This window comes from Halteromyces radiatus, assembly GCF_025201355.1.
Source record: "Halteromyces radiatus strain CBS 162.75 chromosome Unknown BX664scaffold_1, whole genome shotgun sequence".
In the NCBI taxonomy this organism is placed as follows: Eukaryota; Fungi; Mucoromycota; class Mucoromycetes; order Mucorales; family Cunninghamellaceae; genus Halteromyces; species Halteromyces radiatus.
This window is the reverse complement of record NW_026251687.1, coordinates 318,843-342,219: the sequence shown is the minus strand read 5'-3', so window position 1 is coordinate 342,219 and position 23,377 is coordinate 318,843. Positions and strand designations below refer to the sequence as shown.

The window sequence follows — 23,377 nt, the reverse complement described above, 5'->3', positions numbered from 1 at the left end:
TTTATTGGAATACACAAAAAAAAAAAAATACCAAAAATAGCAATAGACACAATTAGATTATAAACAAAATCTAGTTCACATGAGGAGAAAATCTTGCTTGAATAAAGGTCATATCAGGAACTCCCAATTCCGTCTAAAAAAAAAAAAAAAAAAAAAAAAAAAAAAAAAAAAAAAAAAAAAAAAAAAAAAAAAAAAAGACCGATAAGTATTTCTGTGAAGGATTTGCAAGGGAAAAATACCTTTATATCCGATGACTTGCTTCGTTTTTCCGTCAAACCTGTAATAGCACATCTATAAAATCCGCATTTCTAAGAAAGAAAAAAAAAAGATGTTACCTAAATCATCATCACAAGTTCTATGATTTACCTCTGACCATGATGATCGACAAGCCCAACAAAAACAATACCCACAAAAAGAACAATCCACTTTATTACAACCTTCATCCCTTGTAATCAATATAGAACAACTTGGACATAGTTTACTAGATATATATATAAAAGTGTAAGATGAAGTGAATCTTTAAAAAAAAATTTTTTTACCTGTGTTCCAATTTCCACCTGATCGATTCCAAGTCGGTTGACTTTTTATCTTGAATCAGATGTTGCATATTTTCTTCACATGTTCGATCATCATGAGCTTCATATCCGCATTGTAAACAAAACTTGACTCGACAAGACGACTTGGTACTACTCATTGAAAAAAAAAAGGATATATGGATAAATTTTTCTTGGTTTTTTTTTTTTGGGACCGCTTACCATTCCACATTAGGAAAGAATGAAATGTGAGAGAATTGAAGTTTCTTAAAGATATCCGTTTTCATTTCCAATAATAAGATTTGCCTTGAAACTGCGAAGACTTTAGGGACCAAGGAAGGATCATGATGGTTCACAAAGGAAAGCAAGGTGGTGATGGTACGTTGATGAAGAGCTAATAAAGTAGAATTCCTCCATTCGTGTAGTTCATATACTTTAAGTAATTGGTGCATTTCTGTATGAGAATGATCTTGATGCTTGCATGATAAAACAAGATCCATGATGATTTCATGAATTAGATTGGATCGATGATTATCCCTATAAATAAATATATAAGATAAAATAATAATAATAAAACGAAATTACCTATGATGAAAAATAGATTTAGTTTTTGGATATTCACAAGCAGCCACTTCAGTTTCACAACGAGGACAACATCTTGTAAAACTTCGAAAAGGTCGATTGAATTTGTTGTAAAGTTCAACAATTTGATCAGGGACATATTTACTCCATTCACTTTGAGGAATATGAATTTGACATACTGGACATTTGATTTTCTTGACCGATAAACCCCAGGAGGAAGTCACTACTTCTGTAACGTATCTATACAACAATCAATGAATATATAATTTTTATATCTCTATCTATTCATTACCTTTGAAAACAATCAATACAAAATTGATCACGACAATAATCCAAACATAAATCTAATCGAGCATCAAAACAAATAGAACATCGTTCAATCCAATAAGATAAATCATCTTGAGGAGAAGAAGAAGCAGAAGAAGAAGAAGAAGAAGAAGAAGAAGAAGAATCCATGGTTTGTTTTCTTTTGGAATTTGGAATAGTGGAAGAAAGAGAAGAGAGCCGAAAGAAAGAATCGGAATCGGTGGATGATGAGGAAGTGGCCCTGTGTTGTATCATGTGATTGATAAACAATCCAAGTAGAGTGGATATCAAGGTTGCCATAATAAAAAGAGGTAAGAGTACTAAAAACACTACAGTGGACCAAAAAGGGTGTCGTAACCATTGATGAAGTTGTTGCTGCAGGTATATCCATGGTTGAATGATAAATAAATAGATAATTTCAATACATAATAACACGCGATCATTAACCATTTTGTTGCCTTGATGATGATGATGATAGAATTCGAGTACCGATAGTATAGTATGAATCGCAGGATGATAATGAGAATCAAGTCACTACCATGTGGTGGTCATTCACAAAAAAAAAAAAAAAAAGTTCAAAAGAAGAAGAAAAACGTTTATCCGATGACGATAATATTAATGATGATGATGATGATGAATAGATGAATGGCTACAGATATATAATATATATATATATATAAATAATCGACAAGAAACTAAAAGAAAAAGAGAAAAAAAAAGTGTGAGAACTCCAAAAAAAAAAAGGAGATGATAAAAAGGTTGCAGACTGAGTATGAATATATCAAGGGATGGTATTTTATTGGACAGAATATATGTCTGCTTTATTTTTGTTTGCACTGACAGAAAAAAAAAAAAGAGATAACTATAATATATAATACAAATATGATAAAAAAAAAATAAAAAAAAAAGAGAGAGAGAATGGATGTTGATTGATAAAAAAAAGAATAATAAGAATAAGAATAACAAAAAGAAAAATAAACTAGGGGAAACGTATATAATCCCAATATAACTATAAACTATGATTGTAGATTGACTAAATGATTTTGATTTCCATGATTGTCCTCCTTGATAGATTGAATTTCTTCAGATGGTGTACTATGATTACTTGAGTTTGTAGAATGAACAGTCATAGAAGTATGATGTTCTTCTTTTTGTTCTTGTTTTCTTTCATCATCATCCAAATTCAATTTTCCATTTTTCTCCAATTCAGCGATTTCCGAGGCAGCTATTATTATATTAAAAAAAAAAAAAAAGAGATCAGTCAAACTCCTATATCGTTTCATCAAATACTTTACTTAGGAATCTTCCACCTGGACCTCTTGGACGTCGCATAGCATGTCGATGTCGACTTTCATGAAGATAAGGTTTTCTTGCTTTAGCTGCCTTGTTCATTTCTTCCAATTTGAATCGTGCTGCGCGTCGTTTCAAGATCCGATGGTATTGTTTCGCGTTGACATATAAAGGTTCCTCTTCTTGTTGAGGTGGTGTAGGTCCAGTCACTATTTCACCATTAGGTCCACGATATAAAGAAGTATCTACTACTTGAGGAGCAGCAATCATACTAGAAGACTAGATTGTTTGTTGAGTGAATATCATCTTGTTCATTCATAAAATAAAAAAAAAACTCTTTTCTTTGTTTGTTTACCATAGAATGAGAATAGTTGAGATGACGATTAGGATCATAACTAATAGGTGACCGATTGCTATCCGACTAGTATATATATAAAAAAAAAGTGGTTACAAATAAGTTCAATAAAACAAGTATATTTACCATAGAGGATGGAGCTTGTTCCATACTACCAGTACTTGGGTAGTTGTTCATTTAATATCTATAATAAACAAAGAGAAAAAAAAAAGGATAAATAAAATGAAAATGATTGTTTGTTATCATGTAGTTTACCGTTGGAAAAAAAAAAAAAAGAAAGAAAGAAAAAAAAAAGATGTTTTGTAGATTTAATATAAGCTGTCAAAAAAAAAAGTAAAGGGGAGACAAAGTATTTGGTTGCTTTATTCGAAAACGGGCAAAATGGCCAACCAATAGTTTGTCGTAAAAGAAAATAATGGAAAGAAGATGATAGGGTAATGTTTTTTTTCCAGTTTTCTTTTTGGTTGGGTGGACTTGCTTTTTCATTGGGAGACACAAACAGATGAGGAATTTCATACTCCGGGACCATGGGTATAGATCATGAGCCAAAAGAATTATGTGATGGGCAAAAACCCACAAAGTATCATCTCCGAGAACCAAAAAAGGAAATGGGATTACATAGATACATAATTCATCCTCATATAAAAATCCCCTACAGCACTTTACTTCTTCAAGTTTGATTTAGAATATCGTTTTTCAAAGTGTGATGAGTATTTCTACGTTTCAATTTGAACCTGAAAGGAATATTATCAACATATTTTGACATGATGAAAAGGTATAAAAAGGAAGTGTATTTAATGGTCATGTCATCACGGTTTTTTTTTTCTCTTCTTTTTTCTTTTTTCTTTTTTAATCAGTTATTTCTTTATATATACAACAAAAAAAAATAATGAAAACCTCTCTTGCCTTTGCCATTGCTTTGGTTTTACAAACGGTGACAGCAGCACCATCCGAACCTATCCCTGGAATTAATGAATCACCTGCTGGTGTTGCCCCTGTCGATGCCTCCGTTACTGTTGGTAACAAGATGGCTCAAGATTTGATGGAAAATTTCGCCATTTTCCGATGGGATGCCAACAATTCATTTGCCAAGGAAAACTTTGAATTTGAATTGACTGAACCCACTCGTCTCCAAGTGGTTGATTTCAAGCATCACGGAGATATGTTTGAAGTGTATGACAACGGTAACCTTCTCGGTAGTTCTTCTCAAGTTGCCTACAATGAAGATGTAGAAACCTATGCTGCCACTCCTCAAGAAGCTTTATTGGATGATCACTTTAGTAAAGGTGCTTTTAATTTGGAAGCTGGTAGACACAACATCACCATCAAGGCTCATGGTCCTTATGAAGTCGGAAGTGCCGCCATCCGTTTGATCCAACGTACCAACTTGATGTTCGCCAAGGATGAACAACAAGAAAATGATGTCGATGTCGATATTGATGCCTCTGAAGTTGATGCTAATCCTGTTGAACAAGCCGATATTGAATACGGTAGCGGTGAATGGCAAAAACAATATATGAAGAAGAAGGAAAAGAAGGAAAAGAAAGAAAAGAAAGAAAAGAAGGAAGATGATGAAAAGGATCCTAAGAAGGATGATGAGGATGAACGTGAATACAAGGATTACAAGCATGCTGAAGATGTAGGCCATCATGAATACTATGATCATGACAAGAAGCATAAGGAAGAAGAAGAAGAAGAAAAAGACTGGAAGGAACTCAAGGAAGAATATAAGGAAGCCAAGAAGAAGCAAAAGGAAAAGGAAAAGGAAATGAAGAAGAAAAAGAAGGAAGCTCTCAAGAAGGAAAAGGAAGAAAAGAAAAAAATGATGAAGGAATGGAAGATGGAAAAGAAGGAAAAGAAGAAGGAAAAGAAGGAAGAAAAGGAAGAAAAGGAAGAAAATGAAGAAGTACGCGTCTATGTCACTCAGACCGCCACTCATACTGAAACTGTTCGACAAACTGCTATGTAAGTTTTTGAATGATCGTCATCTATGAATTCTTCTGGCTCATTCCCTTTTTTTTTTTTTAATTAGCCCTTATGCCACTCGTGTCGTATATGAAAAGGATCATCACTGGAAGAAGGGCAAGCATCATGACGACGATGATGATGACGACGACGATGATGATGATGATGATGAAGATGATGACTAAATTCTGTCAAGAACCATCAAGAACAACAGAAAAAAAAAATCCAGGTAAATATATAAAAAGTATATATTCTATAGATCATTGAATAATAATAATCTAACGTCAATCGGTTATTTCTTTTTTGTTATGTTGTTTAAAAAGTAGTATTATTCCACTTGTTTTTTTTTTATAATTCCTATCTTTTTTGCTTTTCCCATTTCTTATTTTTCTCTAATAAAATCTTTTGAATATAAATTGTCCGAACATATCTCAAATATCATTTCATCCGATGTTATTCAATACTAGTCTAAATACTAATCAATGGAGAATGAAGTACGATAAAGTAATATCCGCGATAAATGGGATGGCATTTCTATGTATATAGAATGAATCATGGAGGGTGATGATGATAAACGATAATAAAAACAATGAATAAAAATGAATATGACTTTATTAAAATAAAAAATAAAAATAAAAAAAAAAAAAAAACGAAGAAGATATTCCCCTACGTTATAAAAATACTAGCTAACACCGACAATAATAACTAATGATTAAAAAACACAATAGCAGCAAAAGATGAGAAGGAAAACCCAATCAAAAGATAATTTTGTAGCATTGATTTCTAGTCCATCCAATTATTTGAACAACTAATATAACATGTATAAACTCCGTTCAATTCATCCAGTCCAGCCGATTGATCCTGTTGTAAAACCATCCAATTGATTCTGCTGTAAATCATCCAATTGATTCTACTGTAAGCCATTCAATTGATCCAGTTGTAAACCTATTCATATAGATCAAGAAGAAGAAGAAGAAGAAGGGCAGTATATATGTACCTAAATAATTAAAGGAATCAGATCATATATCTGTTTTCTCCTGTTGATAATCACCTTTCCTATCACGCTTGAATACATATCGCATTGGTTTATAGTATTCATGAATGACAGAATCCGATTTGACTGTCTTCTTTAAAGTTGTAATGTCGCGTCAAAAAGTAAAAAAAAAAAAGAAAAAAAAAAAAAGAAAAAAGAAAGAAAGTAGAAAAAAAAAAAGAAAGTAGAAAAAAAAAAAGAAATAATCGCAGTGGAAATAATCGTAGCACGAGTTCCGCACACAGCGCATTTCAAAGTGCCACGGCTTTTGGGTAGCATTTGCCCGAAACCTTTTATTTTTTTTTTTTTTTTTAAAAAAAAAAAAGGTCTGCGCTGTTGAATTTTTCGTTCTTTCTTTTTTCTTTTCTTTTCTTTCTGATTCTTGCCACATCAAATCATGGTCAACTGTATTACCAAAGAAGATTTGCAACAGCAAGTCAATGATATTATTATTATTGAAGGTAGAAATAAAGAAAAGGATGACTCTACTTTTTAGCTTTATTGACGGACTCACTTTTCTTTGTGAAACTACGCCCTGATTAGATGACAGCAAGGTACTTCAGATAGCCAATTCTATCACTGACCTTATGTATCAACTTTCGAATATGGAAGATGCTTGGACTCTTTGTCATGATCTGGCCAAGTTTCTGGGAAACTGCGCACGTAACCGTAAGAATAATAATAATAATAATGAGAATAATAAGGATCGATTATCTAAAACTTATTTTTAATTCGTTTTGTTGGATGAATTAGCTTCGGTACGGATTCCTTTGGGTGAAGCTGGTATTATTGAAGCAACTACTGCCCTATTGAAAAAGATACCTCATCCCATAGAATTTGACATACAAGCTCTACGTATTTTAGGCAATCTTTCTATTGATCGTGGTAAGATATAGTAATAAAAAAAAAGGGTTCTTCTTCTCATATACTTTTATTACTTTTACTACTAAACTAGATGAAAATCGTAAACGCGTGCTAGATTCTGGAGTGATTGATACAGTGATGGCACTATTTGGTGGAAATGATAACATGTTGAACATGATGCTAGGTGGATTCTGCATAAACACTGCTATGGATTACGGTATGTCGATTTTTTTTTATCTCATGTATTATATACAACACGTTGTTGAGACTAAATTTCACTATTTATTTGAACTAGAACCTATGAAGTTGGCAATTATTGAAAAGGGAGGAGTGCAGGCATTATGTGATATTGTTGGCAATTTGGATCTAGGTAACACTCAAGCCATGGCCCTCAAGGCACTGGATAATCTGATGGATCAGGAATCAGCAAGAGCGGCTTTTACATCAAATCCCATTTATTTGGACAACATGTTGACTTTACTTACTCGCATATGGAAATCAGATCCTGATATGGATCTGGAACATGGTGGACATTTGGCTGATATCATATTACAAGTGATCATGGATGATGATCAGGCACAAATACGTGTGTTTAACAGTGGTGCAATTCCTGATTTAATATCGTTTTTAGAGACCAATTTGACTATAGAGACCAAGTTGGATTTGGATGAGGAAGATAAGGAAGAATTGGATAAAGTCATGGATCTCAAGCAAGCCATCAGCAAGATTGTAGTTTATGCCACTTCACCAGGTAAATACTTTCCTGTCTATTTTATATTTTATTTGACAAACACTTTTTCTTTTTAATCATCTTTTTTTTTTCTTTTTCTTTTCTTCTTCTTACATAGATGCGCTAATTGGGGAAATTTATCAAGATTCCAGTTTTATGACAAATCTCATGAATATGATAGCAAGTAATTCAGAATTACCTCAAATGACAGCGGTGAATATCATTGGCAATCTCGCAAGAACAGGTAAAAAGGAAGAGGAGATGATGAGCCAGTAGATGAGCATTATGTTCTTTTTTCTTGTTATTTATTTATTTGACATTTCCTTTTCATGGTTAGATGGAAATTGCCTCGATTTGGTTCAAACACATCATTTGGAAACCTTACTTGTAAACCTATACAAACAAACAGAAAATGCCATCTTCCAATGCACAATTTTAGGATGTTTGAAACATATATGTGTTCCCATTGGTAATAGGACTGTTATTGGTGAAGCTGGTGTGATCGAATTGGTGGCGCCATTATTGGACCCAAGCAAAGATATGGTGAAACGCAATCAGTTCTTGGCCATTGTCATTTTAAAGTTACTATGTACCAACCATTTTTCAAACACAAAACGACTTTTGGAAGGCACTGGACAAGACAAACCGACTATTTTGGATGATCTCATTGCTTTTCTGGATCGAGTGGACGATATCGCTGCCAAAAGTGAAACGACTCGTGTGTTTACTCAACTTGTGAAATCAGTATGGTCTCAACGTAAGTTAACATATAGGAAATAATATGCTTGGAAAATATTTAAAAGTTGATCTTTTTTTTTTTTTTTTTTTTTTGGATAATAGCTGATCAATATGACTTACGACAACGATTGTTACAAAAACCAATTCTCAATGCTATTATTGAATTGATTCGTACTTCTAAATTTCCAGTCTTGAAAAATGATGGTATTATTGCTTTGACGGTGATGTTAGCTGATCATGATTCAACTTTATCCAAAGATATGTTAGCAGATAGTAAGTTTGATATGAAAAAAAAAAATAGATCTATGTACTTTAAATTATAGATGATGATTGACAGATTGATATTTTTTTTTTTTTTTTTTGGATGATAGCCTTGCCTTTAATTGCAGCCTCACACCCTATACCTGTGGAACCAAATGAAGAAGACAAAGAAAATGTAGCTCCTTCAGAAGAAGAAACAAGATCCTTCTTGGCTGTGATAGTGGATGATATTAGTGAAACAGAATTACCTATTGAAATTCAATGCAATGCTTGTATTCTATTGGAAAATGCCATCAAAGTGTCCCTTGCCGGTAAGTCGGATCAAAATAATAATAATAAAAGAATTGATATATTGACTACTTGATCCTTACTTTTTGTCATTCCACTAGTGAACAACAATGATGTATATGACACCTTGAAAAAACAATGTTCACCACTTTCTTACGTATCCAATCCAACTTTGGTTCGTTTTATACAGAAAATCAATTTGGTTTTGGAACAAGTCCAATAATCGTCTTTATCTCATTTGGTTCCTTTTATGGCCCTCTCTCAATGCAAAACATCTTCCAAAAATGGTAATAGCTTAGTTTATAGGAACTTTTTTTTTTTTTTTTTTTTTGGAAAAATAAAAAGTTTCTTTCTCCTTGTACTTTTACAAAAAAAAAAAAAACAATGAAATATTCTACATTTTGAATTATATTTATTTCTTTTTTTTTTTTTTGCCTTTTTTATCATAACATACCATATTTGATATGACAACGCGAGAACAACCTATTCGTCAAACCAATAATAACGATACCTCTTGGACTTCCTGGTTCTCTCAGTTTTTATTCAATCATTCAACTTCATCAACAATAGAAAATGACAAAAAGGAAGAAGAATCTGACCTACTTCACCCTTCACTACGACGACAAGTGACTAGAAGGATCCAATTGACACGACGTGGTCACCTTGTACTTGAATGCAGAATAGCTGATCGATTACTGGAGGCCATTCCATATCAAGCCGAGCCTGAATTCAGGACTATGCGATATACTGCGATATGTTGTGATGCTGATCAGTTTGCTACTAATGGATATACTTTACGACAGCAATTGAATCAACGGAAAACGGAATTAATGATCGTCATTACCATGTACAATGTAAGTTTATCAGTATATCATACTAAACATAATAATACTAAAAAAAAAAATCTTTATTTTTTTTTTTTTTTGATTGTAGGAAGATCATATCTTATTTGCACGAACATTATATGGAGTGATGAAAAATATCTCACATCTATGTAATCTCAAACAATCATCCACGTGGGGTACTGATGCTTGGAAAAAGGTGGTGGTGACGATTGTAGCTGATGGTAGAAAGGTGATACATCCTCGAGTGATTAGTATTTTGTCTACTTTAGGCGTGTTTCATCCTGGTGTGGCCAAGAATCAAGTGGATCAAGTACCTGTTCAAGCACATCTTTATGAATATACTACACAAATATCTATTGATGGTGACATGAATATCAAGGGGGTTGATAAGGTAATAATATTTTTCCAATCTAATTATTATTATTATTATTATTATTATTATTTCATATACTTACTTCATTATAACATCATAGGGGATTGTACCAGTACAAATCTTGTTATGTATCAAGGAAAAGAATAAAAAGAAGATAGATTCTCATCGATGGTGTTTCAATGCTTTTGGTAATGTACTTCAACCTAATGTTTGTGTTTTACTCGACGTGGGAACAAGGTAAATAATAATAAAGAAAAAAAAAACTTGGAAGACAACTAACAAAAAACTATTTGAATGAATTTGTATAGACCAGGTTATACGTCCATTTATGAGCTATGGAAAGTATTTGATCGTTATGCTCATGTTGCTGGTGCGTGTGGTGAAATTCGAGCTTCTCTTGGTACTCTGAACCATCAAATTTTTCATCCGTTGATAGCTGCTCAAAACTTTGAATATAAAGTAAGTAGAAATACTAACGCGATTACTCTTTATTCAATTTCTTCTTTCTTTTTGTTTTTTGTTAGATGTCCAATATTTTGGAAAAACCAATGGAAAGCGTGTTCGGTATGATCTCAGTATTACCTGGTGCATTTTCAGCTTACCGATATCAAGCACTTCAGAATGATATGAATCAACGTGGTCCATTGGCAAGTTATTTTTGTACCCAAGGTCCTGGTTTATTTGAACGCAACATGTATTTGGCGGAAGATCGTATTCTTTGTTTTGAATTAGTGGCGAAACGACAACAACGCTGGCTTCTACATTATGTCAAAACAGCTTTTGCTGAAACCGATGTACCCAATCGACTGGATGAATTGTTATCACAAAGACGACGATGGGTCAATGGGAGTTTCTTTGCCGCAATTTATAGTCTATGGCATTTTTATTTGATTCCTTGTCAAAGTCGGCATTCTTGGTCAAGAATATTCTTACTCTCATTACAAGCTATTTACAACATCATCAATATTATTTTCAATTGGTTGGCTATGGTAAATAATAATAATCATAATAAAAAAAAAAGAAACAGAGCTGTACATGTATATTTTAGGTATATTCATGTCTTTTTTTTTTTTTTTTTGATCCTCTATTAGGGAAACTTTTATATCTCGTTTTACTTTATTACTAAAGGATTAGCTGATCCATCAATAGACCCTTTTGGTCACGGTTGGGGTTTGAAGTTTTTCGATTTCTTTCAATTCTTTTATCTCTTTTTAATCACGGTGTTATTCATCTCATCCATTGGCAATCGACCGCAAGGGTAAATAAGAAATATGAAAATGAGGTGTATTACTAATCATTTTTTTTTTTTTTTGTAATGATTCCATGAATTGTTGATTATGTGATAGGGCAAGAGGGTTATTCTACATGTGTGTCTTTGGATTTACAATCATTATGGCTTATATGATCTTCGGTACTATATGGCAAATCTATCAAAGTTTAGGCAAAACGACAAATGGAATTGGATTCGGGGAACAACAAAAGAATGTGTTGATATCTTTGATAGTTACCTATGGTATTTATTTTGTGGCAAGTATTCTTTATTTTGATCCAATGCCTATGGTCACAAGCTTTTTCCAATATTTGCTTTTATTACCTTTGTATGTAAATATACTTACGATCTACTCGTTTTGTAACACTCATGATGTTAGGTAAGTGATACGAGATATAGATGTTGATTAAAACTAACTGCTTTTGTATTTATATAGTTGGGGAACAAAAGGTGATAATGGTATGTCTAGTGATCTTGGTGTGGTCAAAAAGACGGAAACAGATCATACAGTGGAACTTGTATTACCAGCCGATGAAGGTGACATTAATTTGGACTATGAAGCAGCACTAAATGATATTATGTCTGGGCTCCCAATCAAACAAAGGGTAAAGAAAAAAAAAAAGTGAGTAAATCATGTACCATCCTTGTTTTATTTAACTATCCTTCTTTTTCCCTTCTTTTTTTTTTGACATACAAAAGAACCATGGTCGATCAATGGAGGATTATTACCGGTCATTTCGCACCTATTTACTTTTATTATGGATCACTTGCAATGTTGTATTAGTGGAGGTAGTTACTTCAACTGATTACTCATCCTTATTCCAATCATCTACAGGTACTACTTATATGATGATATTATTATGGGTCAATGCTGGATTGAATATATTCCGGTTTTTTGGTTCTTTTTTGTATTTGATTATTCGTGTCTTCTCCTCAGTATAGAGCTTCTTTTTTTTTTTTAGATTAGATATACTTTTACATTGTACATACATCTTTTTTTTTTCTATTTACTCAATAAACTAATAATATATATTTGACGCATTTCACGTTAGTAAGTGGATATCCCGTCAATCAGATAATTCCTTCGATTCCATTTTTGGTGGTCAGCGGGGTCATATAAAAAAGGAAGTGAACCTTTTTTTTTTCCTTTTTCTTTTACTCTTTTCTCTCTTTCTCTTCTTTCTTTGTTTCTTTCTCTGATATTGTAACTACATCCTCGTCATGGTTAACGATCAACAAGTCATTCTCGTAAGTCAATGCAATAAATTCTTTATACATGACGAGAATGGTATTGGAACATGTTCATGACTAATCAATCCTTTTTTTTTTTTTTTTTTTTTAAAATGACACAGCATTGGTATCCTCAATCACCATTTGCACAAAAGATCTTTTTTGTTCTCAAGTACAAAAAGATTGATTTTAAGACTGTAGAGATAAGTGTCATGGAACCTCGTCCTCTTAGAAGACCTCTTGACTCAAATTATGAACGCACTCCCATCTTACAAATCGGTAACCAAGTATTCTGTGATACAAAACTTATCATTGATGAGTTGGAAAAGAGATATCCTGAACCAAGCCTTTATCCTTTGACACGAAATGGACAATCTAGCAAGACTTTAGCATACGGTGTGACCCATTTGTTGAATACTTCAGTGTTTAGCGCGATTCCAACTCAATTCGACTGGTCCAAATTCCCTCAAGCATTTATAGATAGTCGATCCAAGTTCAAAGGTGTACCCATCGATATTGCCAAGCAAAAGCAAATGCAACCTTTCCTCAAGCTTGAACTACAAGCACAATTGGACCAACTGGTGGAAGGACTCGTAAATGATCAATGGATATTGGATACAGCCCAACCCTCTGACAGCGACTTTAGTTTGGCCATGATCACATTCTTTTTATATGCAGTACTTGGACAGGATTGGACAAAGGAACATTACCCATTGTTGGCAGCTCATTACAAACGCGTCAATGCATTAATTTCCTCGCAACCGACTCCTCTGGATTTGACAGCAGAAGAAGCTCTCGAAATCGCCAAGCAACAACAATCCATCCCTCCTCAAGGATCATCCTCAAGCTCTTCTCTCTTTACCATAGGTGAACAGGTTTCGGTCACACCCCTGGATACTGCTAGAACTCCTGCAGTAGGCGAATTAGTTTCTTTGACTTCTCAACGAGTCATCATCCGTACTCATGACGATCGTACTGGCTATGTCTATATCCATTTCCCCATGGCTTATTATGTCGTCACTCCTATCTCTTCTCGATTATAGTTTAGTTATCATTTTTATTGTATACTAATAAAAGAAAATAAAATGCTATTTGTACAAATGCGTGTGTGCTTGGATGAATAAACTGTGTTTTGGTGAAGTATCTAATCACATGAAAATTGATGTTCCGTTTCTTCAGGTACACTAGAAATTGCATAATCCATAAAACAATTCTCCTACGTCTCTTTCCCTTAAGTATCGTACTCCATGACAAGTAACTCATCTTTCGATAAACATCTAAAACAGTTAACATTATTTCAGTATATCCGATGATTTCTCCTTTTTAAGTACATTCTAATTATGCTTTATAAATATATCCTGATGTACATATATTCCTTCTTGTTTTTCCTTTAAATACACAGTACGTTTCTATTTTTATTCAAATGAAATTAAACACTTTATAGAAATTGAAAAAGGTAGTGATTATAATATACTTTTATTTTTTTAAAAAATGATGTGATGATTTGTATGATACAATATATGATGATAATGTGATGATGAAATGTTAAATACTTCTGATGAGCATTATTGACAACAGATAATTTTATTGGCTAATTTTTTATACCAGGCCTATTTTCGGAGTAACACAATTTTTATTGATGCGCATAGCTCTCTCTCTCTCTCTCTCTCTCTTTCCCCTCTGTTTCAAGTGTCAATTTTATAGTACCTCCTTTGTTTTTTTTCGTCTTTTTTATTATTATTATTATTTTGATTCACACTTTTACTTTTTTATTTATTATCTTTTTATTACAACTCAAAAGTACATTCCATCTCGAACACTCTTTTTTATTTTATACATGACGCGTTATGAATCACCGGAATGTAGCTGTACATCGTACTAGTGTCAACAGAAAACAATCAACAAGCGGCAAGCTTTTGGATATATTTTGAACAGGGATCTGCACTCTCGTATCAAACCTCTGGTCAACCGAAAACATCCTTTACCACTTGATAAAGTTAAAGCAAAGGATTATTAACGATTATATCAGCAAAATCAATAAAGCTAAAACATTACGAGGACTATATGATTTGTATGCAACAAAATTCAATACAGGTAAAGCTGATATGCCATTGGAATGGATGATTTCACTTTCTAATGCGTATCTTTTTGTTATTCTTAGATTATGATCAACAATCATGCCGGAACCAAGCAATACTTGAAGGATCTGGCGTATCGCAAAAGACAAGACCATCGAGCAGTTGTAAGTCATCCTTAAAATTGGAGATACGATGCTGTACTAATTATATTTTTTTTTGTTATTATTTATATTTAACAGTGTTAAACACTAAAGACATCTGTCCGGGTTTATGAAAAAGTTCTAGGAAAGATGATCAAAGGGTCTCATACTATGCCAAGCAAAGAAGGTGTTCTTACCTCATTCAAGGTATGAAAAGAAAAAAGAGGGATATTTAAAAAGGGGAGGAAGATGATACTGATGTTTTTTTTTTTTTTTGAAAGGCTCATAAGGAAAGCATTTGGTACACTGACATAATTTTACATCAAGAGCCACAAAAAAACAAAAACGAGGCAAGAATATCTATCGAGACCATGCGGAAGCGGTGAAGACATATCATCAAGGCGTCTCGTTGAACAAAAACAGCAAGATGGTGTATTTCTATGGTGATGCTGGTCGTGGAACTAATTCTCGTATCAAGGACTATCTTCGAGGGGTGGTCTGAAAGAAATTCGTCAAAGATCATATGTTGCACCTGAATTTCGCACATCAAAACTATGCTGCTTTTGTCATGAACCACTGATTCATCCAAAGAAGATTAAGAAGAATGGCAAACGATCAACAATCTATGCACGGTCATTTGTCAAAATCCATCTTGTCTGGTAAGAAAGAAAGATGCAATGTCTCGGGATGCCAATACTAAGCGTGAACATGATGATGGTCGGTATCACGTACATGGTCTGTGGAACTTCTCCTCCTGCTTTTGTCCAATCATCCAAACAAAAAAAATATCCTCCGGTCACTGCACTCAAGTTTTATCAACTTCACGCTCAACCTATTCTAGTTTGATGGATGATGTGCAAACATACATTGATATGTAGGGACTTTTTGGTAAGTCATCAAAAAATTGAATTGGAAACGTGATTGGCTAATTAATATTTTTTTTTATGTGATATGTGACTCCGCTACTTTTATGTCGTTTTTGTCTTCCCATTTTTTTTTTCGCTCTTCCATTTTCGTCCATACTCATAATGTCAATATACCTCAGTACAAAGATATACCGATCTTTACAATACACAGCCATTCCATTCTTCTCCAACATTAAAGTAAGTTTTCGTTACCATTATATTTGATCAAATAACAAAATTGCCACTAAGCTTTTTTTTTTTTGTGGTTGTACTGAATTTAGTCAAGATCTATTTTGTCATTATCAAGATGGTATCACCAAGTATCATCACCGTTTCCGGATCAATCACAGCATCGTGAATACAAATCAACAAGGGAAACAAAGAAGATCAAACCTAGGTTTCGAAAAGGAGACTGGATCTGTCCTGATTGTCAATTCCACAACTATGCTCATCGTTCTAGCTGTAGTGAATGCTCTCACAAAATCGATCCTCGTCTACGACATGGCATTCAGGGAGACTGGATCTGTCCTCATTGCGACTATTACAACTTTCATCAGCGACTATCTTGCAAACAATGTGAAGCTTTACGTCCTCGACATCCTTTATAGTATATAGTGGATAGGTACCTTATTATTATTATTATTCCAATATTTGCACATTACTCCTTTTTTTGACAACATCCCGATGGCCCCGTTCCTTTTTGTATAACAAATAAAATCTTGTCTTCTTTTCATACTAAGTTTGGTTTAGTTTGACTTTTTTTTTTCTTTTGGCTGTGATGACTGTTGTGGATGATGATGGTATTAGGGAGGATAGTTGATGATGAAGATTATATTGATAACGATAGGATTGAATAATCCAAGGTTCCTTATCTGATATATTTTCCTTCTCTTTTTTTTTTTTTTAACTAAATAAATGTACTAGATATGGTATGGTAGTGAGAATGATGCTTACTTCAAAAGTAAAAACTCGGATGATTGGAAAAAAATCATCACTGTTTGTTATCCAATGAAGATTTGATCCGCTCAATGATGAAGTTGAGAATGAAAAACAAAAAAAATTCGCAGCCTTACAAGGGTCATCATCTTATTCTTTACTTTCCTTTTAAATACGATACTTCTAAAAAAAGGTACCTTTCTTCTTTCTTTTTCGGTAAAAGAAGAAAATGATTGATGAGGGTACTGTTTCAAAAAAAAAAAAAAAAAAAAAAAAAAAAAGGATCGACATCATCTTTTTACTGTCTTTCTAACCAACGCGTGGACTCTCATATGTAACGAGTATGATGATTTATGTTTGTACGACAGTCCATCATCGAGTTAATTAATATGGGGCGCATTTCTTTACCTTACAAAGAAATAATAATAAAAAAAAAAGTAATCAAGATAATGATCCTCTTATGGTGATTATTTTTTTTTTTGATTATCGTTTCTAGACTAGCTTTATTTTTATTATGAAACTGAATTTCGTTCACCGCCGGCATTGGATATAAGATAGGCAGGTGCCCTGACCATCGTTATGACAAGAGTATAAATACCAATGAAAGAGTAAAAAAAAAAAAACATATCTTTTCATCCTTTTCTTTCATTCTTATCATCTTAACGCTGGACGTTAACAAATCACATTCATCATCATCATGAAGTTTACTTTATTTGCTATTTTATCCTTTGGTTCCTTGTTGATTCAAGGTGCTCCTATTCTTAACAAACGTACATCTGGAAGTGCTACCTTTTATGAAGTTGGACTTGGATCTTGTGGTAAAACTAATTCTGACAGTGAAATGGTGGCTGCGTTAAGTGCAGATATTATGAGTAAAAGTAAATGTGGAAAATCAGTGAATATCAAGTCATCAAAAGGCTCTGTTACCGTCAAAGTGGTTGATACTTGCCCTGGTTGTGGTGCTACTGATATCGATCTTAGTCCAAGTGCTTTTAAAAAGTTAGGATCATTAAGTCAAGGTCGGATTCCTGTCACTTGGTCTATAAATTAATTATCGTTGATATTATATACAATCACTCAACACATACACATACATACATAGATTAGAGAGATATTGTATATAGTCATTCCATTCCATTCCATTCATTTCTATTTTCTATTTTTTTTTTTTTTGTTGAATGTTTCTTAATAATGATCATCATTAGTATTTATTCGCTTGATGCGATTGTATAGAAATAATAGTAATAAATAAAAAAAACAAAAGAAAAGTCATTTGCTTTATCCTATTATTTTAGTTACCATTTTTGAATGGTTCTCCCTTTCCTCAGTGTATTGGCGGAATGTAAATGCCTGTTGCAAAAAGTGCATTTCCAATTTTTTTTTTTTTGCCTTCCTTTCTCTTCCATATTTTTTTTTCTTTGTTTAAACCCTTCTCTTTTTTTTTATTTATATATTTGTGCATCTATTCTTTTTATTTTATTTCAAGGAAAAACGAAAAGGTCCATGTTAAGACCTGCAAAACTATTTCATTCCTTCCATCAACTGAGGCACTATGTTCAAACCAAAGTGACCGAGTTGGTGGTACAACATCCTCCTCCACCATTCTTACTTCCTAGTTCTACAACGACCAATACGTTGACCACCACTTCTCATTTTGTTTATCAACCTCCCAAGAAACCATTGGTCAAAGGTCTTCAACGTCAATTCCCTTTGGTCAGCAAAGCGTATTGTTCTCCAACTGTACGTTCTTTTGGTTTCTGGTCTACTTCGCCACTTTCATCCGGATTTCATCGTGTTGGACTATCCCACATTAAGGCTAATTATCATGGTATTGGACTTTATCGTTCTTATTCAAGCTCTACTATTAGTCCCGTCTTTCAAGCCTATTCAGCTTCTTCCAATGGAGGTGTGTTTTCTCATCTTTCCCCAGGGATGTTTGCTTCTTTTCAACAAAATATCACTGGCAACAAAGGTATTATCAAGCATACGCAACCTATTGTTTCACAACAACAACAACAACAACAACCATGCAACAAAAGCTCATCGTCAATTCATTTCGACAGTAACAACACTCTGCACATGGAACCAACACAAGGCAACGTATCTCACTCTATGATAGTTTCTATAACAACGCCTACAACTTCAACAAAAGATTCCGTAACAGCAGCAACAGCAGCAACAGCAGCAGTAGTGGAAACTGAACGGGCGATCACAACAACAGCGCAATTATGCAAAGATGATGATATGATGGTACGCTCAACAATGGTATCTTCTACATATACTTGTTTTTTCATCACACTAGATCTTGTATGTATGACAGGCAATGACATGATGAAATCTGGAAGAAAACCATGGACAAAGGAAACGTGGCCGTTCTTGGTAGCATGGAAAGAACAACAACAGAAGCATTACGAGCAGTTACTACAATGGTTGCATCCATGGATCGACAAAGGGTATCAAGTGGAATTGATAAATGACAGTCATCTACGGTTGTATTTCCCTACAGCAACGACTCGACAGCAAGCTTTGGTATGGTTGGATGAATTCAAGCACAAATTGATCATGGAATATGGCGGTTGCCCTGATTGGCAGCTAGAAGAAGAAACGGTTTTAATACAAGAACCTTTACTTCCGGTGGGACCCGATTACTTCCAAGGTATACATTTGTTTTTGACTCATATCGATGAACTGGTGGAAAATGGACCTGGCTTTACCAAATTTGGTTTCGTTGATGGTACTTGATTTCATTCTTTCCCCTCCTTATTCTTCTTTCTCTTTTTTTTTTTTTTTTTTTTTTTCTCTCTCCCCATTCTTTAGTTTCTATTTATCTTATCCTTTATTGTATCTATTTTATTTGTTATATGTTATATGAATAAATCCGCCCCTTTTTTTTTATGACTGATATATGATCAGGACTTTTTTTTTTCAAAATGAATTTGTACAATGTGTCATCAGACTCGAGTCTGTCATCCGCCGGATGCCCCCTCTCCAAATAAGGATCTACATTGAGGAACATTGGTTGCATCAATCACTTTTACTCTTTTCCTCAGGTTGATACTTCCCAAAAAAAAAAAAAAAAAAAAAAAGAGACATTTGCTCTACTTCTTTGTCCAAAAATGTTTGACTAGAATAAAAAAGCAAAATTCAGATAAGGTGGTTTTATGATGATCTCTCTTTTGTTGAAAAAGGCACAAGTCTTGTTTCTTCTTCTATATTTGGCAAGTCATCCTTCTGCTTGTCTGACTTTATTATGATTATTATTTTTCTTCTTCTTCTTATTATTATCATCCATTCTCTTTCTCTTTTCAATGACCGTTTTATTTATATTTATAGAACTTAGTTGATGAACGTATAACCAATGGAACATGTGGATGGATGAAACAACTGAATGGGTCCAACAACATGATTCGATTGGATGGATGGATTGCAGGATCGACTGGACAAGAAAGGTAAAATGGTATCACAGTTTTAATATGATTTGCTTGGCTGATATCTGGATTGTTATTTGTGGTAATTCCTTTTATCCATAGTTTGATAAAGTCCCATAGTATCCTACATTCCTCTTTAATATATTTATCTTTATATATATATTTATTACCCATGATTGTCGTTATTCTTTTTCATAGTATCAAAATTCATCGTATAATGTCCAACGAAAATCCCCATCTTCCACATAAAATCCATTAAATCATCATCCACATAAGAAACCAAAAAAAAAGTAAAATAAAATAAAATAAAATAAAATAAAAAAACTAACATTCCATATTAAACAAAATTTACAATTGATATCTATCTTTAATTTCAAAATGCTCCAGAGGGCCAGAAAGTTTATTGGTATAAAAAAAATTGGGATGAAGTAGTGTCATAAATGATATCTAAAACATTTCTTACCCATAAATATATGTGTGTTTGCGTATTTTGATGATAGATGACGATGATAAATAAGAATAAAATAAGAATAAAATAATAATAGTAAGAGTAATGATGATGAAGCGTTGTATATATATAAAAGTTGTGAGTGCGGTGTGTATAGTTGTAACAAAGTCTAACTAGTAAGGGAATAAAGAAATGAAGATATAAAAAAAAAATAATAATAATGAAGAATGAGCCCGGCTCAGCCAATCCATCTTTTTTTTTTTTGTTCCTCTAACTTGATCTGAGATAAGGATATTCATATTGAGTGGAGATATAATGCCAATTCGATTTTGATTTTTTGTTCAACCTTCCAAAAATAGCGATCAATAGGTCATTCCACAACTATAAGTATATCGGCTTTGATAAAATTGAAGAGATGCCAAGTAATGGAACTAAAAGATATATATACAAATAAAAAGTAAGTAAAGGATATATGTAATAGGATTAAGACTTACGTAAATACCAAAACAAACAAAGACGTGCCAGATAGCATGACTAGTCATGCCAGCAAAATCAAATCTACCAGGATACATCTTTTCAGGGAATCGTTTGGCATCTATATGAAAAAGGAGTTTTTCTGAGTTATAAATAGATATGTAAAAAAAATTGTGGAATGGTACACTTACAAATAAATACGCCCATAGAATACATCAAGACACTGATAGTGGCCATTTGGAAGAATTCAATTGAAGCAGATAAACCATTCAAACGAATCAAATGAATAACAGGAACAGCACTAGAGACAGCCATAGCAACAAAAACGGCAATGCGAAGAGGACGATATTTCTTTGTATCCCAACATTTGAAGAAAGGTGAAATAGTACCGACACTTCCCATCAAGCCGGTGAACACCATGTAACGACGAGCGGCTTCAGGTTGACAATAGAATCCAAAATGTTCCGTCACCAAGACACTAGCCGTGATCAAAAATGCAATCCCAATATAATCCAAAGTTGCTGTGAAAGACTTGATAGTATGTCGAGAATGGCAAATAAATGTATGATAGATAGATGAACAAAACAAACAATTTAAAGCAGCTACACAAAATGTCACAAATACTGCTCGATCCAAGGCACTGGCTTCAGGGAATTGATACTATAAAAGAAGTTATCAAAATGAATATAATAATGATCATGATTCTTTTTTTTTTTTTTTTTTTTTTTTTTTTTTTTTTTACTTACGTTAACCATATAAATAGATAAAATCAAAAAAAAGATAAATCCAATCAAATGACTATGAATATTCATTGTTTCATTGTGAAGCATGAAAATAGATTTCAAACAATCATGATGATGATGATAAAAGCGGTACCTTAAAAAAAACAACAGCCCGAAAAAAGAAGAAGTATATTAATAATAATGATCATCAAAGGAGAATGTATGAAGATCCAAATCAAGGAGTAAAAAAAAAAAAAAAAAGACAGGATTATAAAGAACAAGTAAATCCCTCAAAACATTTGATAAATGCTTACCCTGATAAAACATATTCATTTTCTTGCCATTCAATAGGTAATTCGTGAAGATATAATAAACGTCGATGAGCATCTGCTACAGCTGATTTCGCACCATTCCAAGTATCATGAACTTGATCGTCCATATAATGTAAGAAACCAGTACTATCTTTATCTTCAATTTCCTTGATTTTCAATTTGGCTGATTGAAGGATATGAGCGGCCAAAGGAGGAGGACATACCGGAGTTGTGCCGTTGGTTGGTGGTGGTGGTGGTGGTGGAGAAGAAGTAGAGTGAGAACGAGTTCGATGTAAAGGTACTGTCATATGAGTAGTAGAATCACTAACAGTAGTAACAGCAACTGATTGAGAGTGACGACGTTGTTGTGAATTGGTTTCCATAGTATTTATAAAGGAGTAGGGTAAAAAAAAAAAAACGAATGAGAGAACGATATATAAAAGAAAAAGTTGAAGAAGAAGAAGAAAAAAAAAGTGAGCAGAGTCCCTTTTTTAGTTATTGATTGTTTTATATGTTGTTTGACTTTATATTAAAATATATAAAAGAAAAGAGAAAGAAAAGAAAAAGAAAAATACAAATTGACAAGTATTATGATTTATATAGTGTCGGACCCTTTGGCAGCAAAACATAGTGTTCGGACTTGTAATTAAAATTTTGGAGCAACCCAAACTTTACCTTATAAAAAAAAAGGATATCTTGGATCAAGAAATCATTATCTTGATTTTTTAAACGTTGAAGTGTTTCTTCACTTTGATTGGAAATCATATGTAAATATCATGACTTAAAAAAAAAATAAATAAATACCCATACAATAAGATCATCATTTTTCGTACCTTTTTTTTTTTTTTTTATCACCAATTTGATCTGTTTGGTAAATGTCTTGGTCAAATTATCATTTTTTATTGGTTAACTTTTTCTCTTTCCAATATCGGCGAAAATGTTTTCTTTTTTTGATGTGGGAAATAATAATAATAAAAAAAAAGATGAAACCCCTCAATCCTCTTATCAAAAAATTTTCAATGAATCATAGAAGGAACTGCTTTAGGAAATACTTCATGTTCCGGACTTTTACAATTAAAAAGAACTCTGATGATTTGGTACTACTGCAATCCTTTTTACTAACAATTACTTAACCCACATGACAAAAAAAAAAAAAAAAAACTTTCGAATATTTATGATTCTATCTCCCCCAGTCGTTGTTATCATGATTATCATTATCACAATGAGAAGTTTAACGTTTGTTGTGATTTAACCGTATCATCTTCTATAGTA

The 23,377-nt window shown here is 33.0% G+C and overlaps 10 protein-coding genes across 10 annotated transcripts; 7 read left to right on the top strand and 3 right to left on the bottom strand.

The window, feature by feature from the left end:
* BX664DRAFT_319063 (uncharacterized protein) lies at positions 1-1,992 on the bottom strand. Its single transcript, XM_051542871.1, has 7 exons — positions 1,408-1,992; positions 1,119-1,355; positions 756-1,070; positions 540-686; positions 367-481; positions 240-308; positions 1-133 (listed from the first exon to the last, which is right to left on the bottom strand). The coding sequence occupies exons 1-7, from the start codon at positions 1,869-1,871 to the stop codon at positions 71-73; spliced, it is 1,410 nt and encodes a 469-aa protein (XP_051404154.1). The 5' UTR covers positions 1,872-1,992; the 3' UTR covers positions 1-70.
* Positions 1,993-2,437: 445 nt separating this feature from the next.
* On the bottom strand, positions 2,438-2,981 carry BX664DRAFT_255496 (CCAAT-binding transcription factor (CBF-B/NF-YA) subunit B-domain-containing protein; the record flags this gene model as incomplete). Its single annotated transcript, XM_051540416.1, has 2 exons — positions 2,438-2,646; positions 2,717-2,981. The coding sequence occupies 2 exons, from the start codon at positions 2,979-2,981 to the stop codon at positions 2,438-2,440; spliced, it is 474 nt and encodes a 157-aa protein (XP_051404153.1).
* A 974-nt stretch (positions 2,982-3,955) lies between these two features.
* On the top strand, positions 3,956-5,035 carry BX664DRAFT_367522 (uncharacterized protein; the record flags this gene model as incomplete). Its single annotated transcript, XM_051548573.1, has 1 exon — positions 3,956-5,035. One exon carries the CDS (start codon positions 3,956-3,958, stop codon positions 5,033-5,035), a length of 1,080 nt encoding a protein of 359 aa, XP_051404152.1.
* A 1,395-nt stretch (positions 5,036-6,430) lies between these two features.
* Positions 6,431-9,255, top strand: BX664DRAFT_319060 (armadillo-type protein). Its single transcript, XM_051542870.1, has 10 exons — positions 6,431-6,525; positions 6,608-6,733; positions 6,818-6,949; positions 7,020-7,145; positions 7,224-7,679; positions 7,777-7,902; positions 7,996-8,415; positions 8,499-8,669; positions 8,768-8,968; positions 9,047-9,255. Exons 1-10 carry the CDS (start codon positions 6,462-6,464, stop codon positions 9,166-9,168), a joined length of 1,944 nt encoding a protein of 647 aa, XP_051404151.1. The 5' UTR covers positions 6,431-6,461; the 3' UTR covers positions 9,169-9,255.
* A 115-nt stretch (positions 9,256-9,370) lies between these two features.
* BX664DRAFT_319058 (chitin synthase 1) lies at positions 9,371-12,443 on the top strand. Its single transcript, XM_051542869.1, has 9 exons — positions 9,371-9,799; positions 9,879-10,181; positions 10,264-10,400; positions 10,472-10,622; positions 10,688-11,152; positions 11,255-11,421; positions 11,510-11,812; positions 11,870-12,038; positions 12,133-12,443. Exons 1-9 carry the CDS (start codon positions 9,410-9,412, stop codon positions 12,373-12,375), a joined length of 2,328 nt encoding a protein of 775 aa, XP_051404150.1. The 5' UTR covers positions 9,371-9,409; the 3' UTR covers positions 12,376-12,443.
* A 165-nt stretch (positions 12,444-12,608) lies between these two features.
* On the top strand, positions 12,609-13,761 carry BX664DRAFT_376966 (uncharacterized protein). The gene is made up of 2 exons (XM_051548745.1): positions 12,609-12,681; positions 12,786-13,761. The coding sequence occupies exons 1-2, from the start codon at positions 12,655-12,657 to the stop codon at positions 13,704-13,706; spliced, it is 948 nt and encodes a 315-aa protein (XP_051404149.1). The 5' UTR covers positions 12,609-12,654; the 3' UTR covers positions 13,707-13,761.
* Positions 13,762-14,727: 966 nt separating this feature from the next.
* On the top strand, positions 14,728-16,394 carry BX664DRAFT_309628 (uncharacterized protein; the record flags this gene model as incomplete). Its single annotated transcript, XM_051542525.1, has 8 exons — positions 14,728-14,757; positions 14,825-14,905; positions 14,996-15,088; positions 15,163-15,263; positions 15,373-15,540; positions 15,760-15,769; positions 15,934-15,984; positions 16,068-16,394. 8 exons carry the CDS (start codon positions 14,728-14,730, stop codon positions 16,392-16,394), a joined length of 861 nt encoding a protein of 286 aa, XP_051404148.1.
* A 970-nt stretch (positions 16,395-17,364) lies between these two features.
* Positions 17,365-18,036, top strand: BX664DRAFT_288132 (RlpA-like double-psi beta-barrel-protein domain-containing protein-containing protein). Its single transcript, XM_051541783.1, has one exon. It carries the CDS (start codon positions 17,420-17,422, stop codon positions 17,771-17,773), a length of 354 nt encoding a protein of 117 aa, XP_051404147.1. The 5' UTR covers positions 17,365-17,419; the 3' UTR covers positions 17,774-18,036.
* A 626-nt stretch (positions 18,037-18,662) lies between these two features.
* BX664DRAFT_319048 (uncharacterized protein) lies at positions 18,663-19,496 on the top strand. Its single transcript, XM_051542868.1, has one exon. The coding sequence runs from the start codon at positions 18,802-18,804 to the stop codon at positions 19,462-19,464; it is 663 nt and encodes a 220-aa protein (XP_051404146.1). The 5' UTR covers positions 18,663-18,801; the 3' UTR covers positions 19,465-19,496.
* A 1,034-nt stretch (positions 19,497-20,530) lies between these two features.
* Positions 20,531-22,546, bottom strand: BX664DRAFT_319044 (hemolysin-III related-domain-containing protein). The gene is made up of 5 exons (XM_051542867.1): positions 22,109-22,546; positions 21,819-21,948; positions 21,264-21,732; positions 21,093-21,193; positions 20,531-21,029 (listed from the first exon to the last, which is right to left on the bottom strand). The coding sequence occupies exons 1-5, from the start codon at positions 22,486-22,488 to the stop codon at positions 20,961-20,963; spliced, it is 1,149 nt and encodes a 382-aa protein (XP_051404145.1). The 5' UTR covers positions 22,489-22,546; the 3' UTR covers positions 20,531-20,960.
* Positions 22,547-23,377: the final 831 nt, after the last annotated feature.

What these genes read in the sequence shown, in the direction of transcription:
- BX664DRAFT_319063 (XM_051542871.1), bottom strand. Translation starts at nt 1,871, where the DNA reads ATGGTTAATGATCGCGTGTTATTATGTATTGAAATTATCTATTTATTT. An exon ending in TGTATTGATTGTTTTCAAAG is followed by an intron (nt 1,356 to 1,407) that starts GTAATGAATAGA and finishes ATTGTTGTATAG; the next exon opens with ATACGTTACAGAAGTAGTGA. An exon ending in AGGTGGAAATTGGAACACAG is followed by an intron (nt 482 to 539) that starts GTAAAAAAATTT and finishes ATATATATCTAG; the next exon opens with TAAACTATGTCCAAGTTGTT.
- BX664DRAFT_319058 (XM_051542869.1), top strand. Translation starts at nt 9,410, where the DNA reads ATGACAACGCGAGAACAACCTATTCGTCAAACCAATAATAACGATACC. An exon ending in TCGTCATTACCATGTACAAT is followed by an intron (nt 9,800 to 9,878) that starts GTAAGTTTATCA and finishes TTTTGATTGTAG; the next exon opens with GAAGATCATATCTTATTTGC. An exon ending in ATATCAAGGGGGTTGATAAG is followed by an intron (nt 10,182 to 10,263) that starts GTAATAATATTT and finishes ATAACATCATAG; the next exon opens with GGGATTGTACCAGTACAAAT.
- BX664DRAFT_376966 (XM_051548745.1), top strand. Translation starts at nt 12,655, where the DNA reads ATGGTTAACGATCAACAAGTCATTCTC. An exon ending in ACGATCAACAAGTCATTCTC is followed by an intron (nt 12,682 to 12,785) that starts GTAAGTCAATGC and finishes AAAATGACACAG; the next exon opens with CATTGGTATCCTCAATCACC.
- BX664DRAFT_319060 (XM_051542870.1), top strand. Translation starts at nt 6,462, where the DNA reads ATGGTCAACTGTATTACCAAAGAAGATTTGCAACAGCAAGTCAATGAT. An exon ending in AGTTTATGCCACTTCACCAG is followed by an intron (nt 7,680 to 7,776) that starts GTAAATACTTTC and finishes CTTCTTACATAG; the next exon opens with ATGCGCTAATTGGGGAAATT. An exon ending in CATCAAAGTGTCCCTTGCCG is followed by an intron (nt 8,969 to 9,046) that starts GTAAGTCGGATC and finishes TCATTCCACTAG; the next exon opens with TGAACAACAATGATGTATAT.
- BX664DRAFT_288132 (XM_051541783.1), top strand. Translation starts at nt 17,420, where the DNA reads ATGAAGTTTACTTTATTTGCTATTTTATCCTTTGGTTCCTTGTTGATT.
- BX664DRAFT_319044 (XM_051542867.1), bottom strand. Translation starts at nt 22,488, where the DNA reads ATGGAAACCAATTCACAACAACGTCGTCACTCTCAATCAGTTGCTGTT. An exon ending in TATCTATTTATATGGTTAAC is followed by an intron (nt 21,733 to 21,818) that starts GTAAGTAAAAAA and finishes CTTCTTTTATAG; the next exon opens with TATCAATTCCCTGAAGCCAG. An exon ending in TTGTTTGTTTTGGTATTTAC is followed by an intron (nt 21,030 to 21,092) that starts GTAAGTCTTAAT and finishes TATATCTTTTAG; the next exon opens with TTCCATTACTTGGCATCTCT.
- BX664DRAFT_319048 (XM_051542868.1), top strand. Translation starts at nt 18,802, where the DNA reads ATGGAACCAACACAAGGCAACGTATCTCACTCTATGATAGTTTCTATA.